The 3,555-nt window shown below is 50.6% G+C and overlaps 1 protein-coding gene across 1 annotated transcript; it reads left to right on the top strand.

The window, feature by feature from the left end:
• Positions 1-630: 630 nt before the first annotated feature.
• LOC308284862 (myocilin-like) lies at positions 631-3,555 on the top strand (the record flags this gene model as incomplete). The annotated part of the gene is made up of 4 exons (XM_080725588.1): positions 631-1,117; positions 1,833-1,931; positions 2,369-2,739; positions 3,124-3,555. 4 exons carry the CDS (start codon positions 631-633, stop codon positions 3,553-3,555), a joined length of 1,389 nt encoding a protein of 462 aa, XP_080581714.1.

Genomic DNA, 3,555 nt, shown 5'->3' with positions numbered 1-3,555 from the left:
AGTTTTACTTACAAATGTTTGCTTAAAAAATACATATATTCAAAGATTTGCACACATTCTCATGACTTTTCAAAAATGGCAGATCTACAAGCTCGCAGCGCGGCACTCTGTGTTGCGCTGCGAGCTTGTATATCTGCTATTTTTCAATAGCTAAAGTATAAAATAATTAAGGCCCCTCCACCTTTGGCCCTAGTAACTCAGTCCCCCCCCCCCCCCCCCCCCCCTTGTGACGCCCCTGAATGTACACACCCTCATCACCAGCCCCCTGGCTGGCTCTCCCTTTCCTAAACACAGACATCCACGCTCCCTGTCCCCTCCCACTCACTGACACTTAACTATATAAATATCCTGCTCCTCAGCAGTAGTGGAATTTTGACACTAACCTGCACTGAACACAGATACTCTACAGATAAACAAAACAAAATAAAACTCAAAAAGGCAAAAAAAGAAGGAGGTTTGCTAGTTGTCTTTGACTTTAGGATTCAAGAAAACTATTATCTTCAAAGTCTTGAAGTTTGACAAGTGCAGACAGAAGGGGAGAAGGAACACGTTTTGTCTGTCAGAGAGTCCAGAGAAAGCTTGCATATATCGTCATCGTTGTCATCATCTAAGTCGACGTTAATCTCCAGGATGTGGTTCCAGGTTTCTCTGCTGTGTTTGTGTTGCCTGATGCTGGGCGGTCGCGGCCAGGCTCAGAGCCGAGCCTCCTTGCTCCGTGCCAACGACCAGAGCGGAAGATGCCAGTACACCTTCACTGTCGCCAGCCCGGAGGAGTCCAGCTGCCCCAGGGCGGCCAGCGGTGGGCCGGAGATGCAGGGCGTCATGTCCCGCCTCACGCTGCTAGAATCCATGGTTAGTCGGATGGTAGAAGACAGGGCCAGTGCTGGGGCTGCGGTACCCAAGGACGAAGAGGGTCTCCAGGAGGCATACTCTCAGATCATGGGGGAGAAGAGTGAGCTCCAGAGGGATAAGGAGCAACTGAACCGGCAGGTCCAGGAGCTGCAGAGGAGGGTGGACCAGCTGAGCCACGAGGCTGAGAGCCTGAAGAGCAAACCCTGCCAACAAGTCCCAGGCTCCGGGGGAGCGCAGCATGGACCCAACCAGACACCTGCCAGTGGTGAGAACATCAGTAACTATCCTCAGTGATCATTTAACTCCAAGAGTGTAGAAATGGAACCAAAGGGACCTGGCTCTGTCCATAGGTGTCAGAAGATACTACTGTGTACACGGTACGCTCATTTTTAGCATAGAAGTCAGTCCCAAAATGCACTTTGTATCCTTGATAAAGTACATGGATTGATATTAAATTACATTTCTATCCCACACATGTCAGCACGTGTTGTGGTGCTTCTTGTACATTGTGGGGGGCTATGTAAAGTCTCTGGGGGGACATGAGGTTAGGGGTCAGTTAGCTCTCCTAGGCTGAGCAAGGGGACTGGAATTTACAGTCTGGGTACTTCTGTTACGGCTGTGCCACTCGTGGGCGTGCGTGGTCATTTACCGGAATGCAACAAGGGGGTTAACAGAAACCTGCTGTGCTGTCAGGCCAATCAAGCCCTTTAATGTGGTTAGTTTCTGACTCACTGATTACATAGCGGCTATGTATGCATCCACATGTCTACAGCACTTGTGATTTGCTTTACAAATGACTAGTTTACACATGCTGCTGCATATACAGTATATACTATCTGTAAGTAATGACATACAGGATAATGTGTGTCGTGTAATCACTTCTCCATCAGTGTTTCTCTGATTACTAGCTAATTGCATATTTCTATGTTGTTGTTGTTTTTGTATCATTTCACTGTCAACATGTCTCTGTGTCCTACAAGACCCTGCCTATACCAATGGTGCCTTTCAGGAGATGAAGGCAGAGGTGACAGAGGTCCCAGCTTCCCGTCTCATTAACGAAGGAGCTCACAACTTCACAGGTAACGTATGAGTACAAAGCATCACATACTGTAATGCCGCTTATTTTCTTTATGCCATGACTTATTTTGTTACTGTATGGTCATGCCCAGTAAGAACCAAACCTTCACCCCTGGTAGTAGTAGTAGTGTGATCTAGACTAGCGGTTAGATCACACTACTACCAGGGGTAAAGGTCAATCTATCTAGGTGTGCCCTCACTGCCCTGGGATGTTTCAGTTATGAAAGGCATGCCCTGGCAGAAAACAGGTTGAGAAACACTGATCCAACCAACAGTATGATACTCAGAGCTAAATGTTTACCAAGCAGTATCCTGACTTTCTTCTGTTAAAAAGCACGTTTCGATACAATGAAAGATTGACAGCTGCAACTCATAGACATTTCAGTCCCAACTCCCACAGATGCCAACCTAAAGGTTGACTGTCTCCCTCTGTGTCCAGGCTGTGGAGAGCTGGTATCAGTGGGAGACCCCGTGGTCCACAGGAAGGCCGACAGCATCACGGGGAAGTACGGAGTGTGGCTCCAGGACCCGGAGCCCCAGGGCGACGTCTACACCAACAGGACCGTGTGGCGCATCGACACGGTGGGCAAGGACGTCCGGCAGCTCTTCGCCTACGAGGACATGGAGCAGTTCTCGCGCGGCTTCCCCATGAAGGTGCTGGTGCTGCCCGAGGCGGTGGAGAGCACCGGGGCCACGCTCTACCGCGGCTCCCTCTACTACCAGCGCCGACGCAGCCGCACGCTCATCCGCTACGACCTGGCCTCCGAGAGCCTGGCGGCGCGCCTGGACCTGCCCCACGCCGGCTTCCAGGTAGGGGTGGGCGATATGGAAGAATACAATATCACAATATTTTTTCAAGTTGTATCACGATGCATGATCTTATCATGATTCTTTTTCATGTTGATTTGTTATGGTTATTTTTCAAGTTACTTAAAAGTACAACCACCTACAAGGTCTAAATTGACCCTTACAAGTATGTAACTCTTACAGTATACGAATGAAACCAAATGGACCCGTAAGGGTCCATTTGGTTTCATTTGTATTCTCTGTATTCAATAGGATTTTTTTATAAGGCTCCCTCATTGTATCACGATATATATACGATATCTCTGAAGAGGCATATCGTGGAGACATTGTATCGTCTCAACGATAGGCTATTTATCACCATACCGCCCACCCCTACTGTACTTCTAGGGCCAGCACCCGTACTCCTGGGGCGGCTACACCGACATCGACCTGGCGGTGGACGAGCAGGGCCTGTGGGCCATCTACAGCACGGCCATGGCCAAGGGCGCCATCGTCATCTCCCACCTGGACCCCGCGAGCCTGCAGGTGCGGAGGACCTGGGAGACCAACATCCGCAAGAACACGGTGGGGAACGCCTTCATGGCGTGCGGCCGCCTCTACACGGTGGCCAGCTACACCGCGCCCAACACCACCGTCAACCACGTGTTCGACACGGCCACCGGCGAGAGCCGCTTCCTGCACGTGCCATTCAAGAACCGCTACCGCTACAACAGCATGGTGGACTACAACCACGGCCGCAGGAAGCTGTACGCCTGGGACAACTTCCACATGATCACCTACGACGTGAGACTGGGCCCCGTGGGCCGGCTCAGCGGCTAA

This window comes from Nannobrachium achirus (assembly GCF_963921795.1).
Source record: "Nannobrachium achirus genome assembly, chromosome: 5".
Lineage (NCBI taxonomy): Eukaryota > Metazoa > Chordata > Actinopteri > Myctophiformes > Myctophidae > Nannobrachium > Nannobrachium achirus.
The sequence above is the reverse complement of the archived record's forward strand: the minus strand, read 5'-3'. Positions and strand labels throughout refer to the sequence as shown.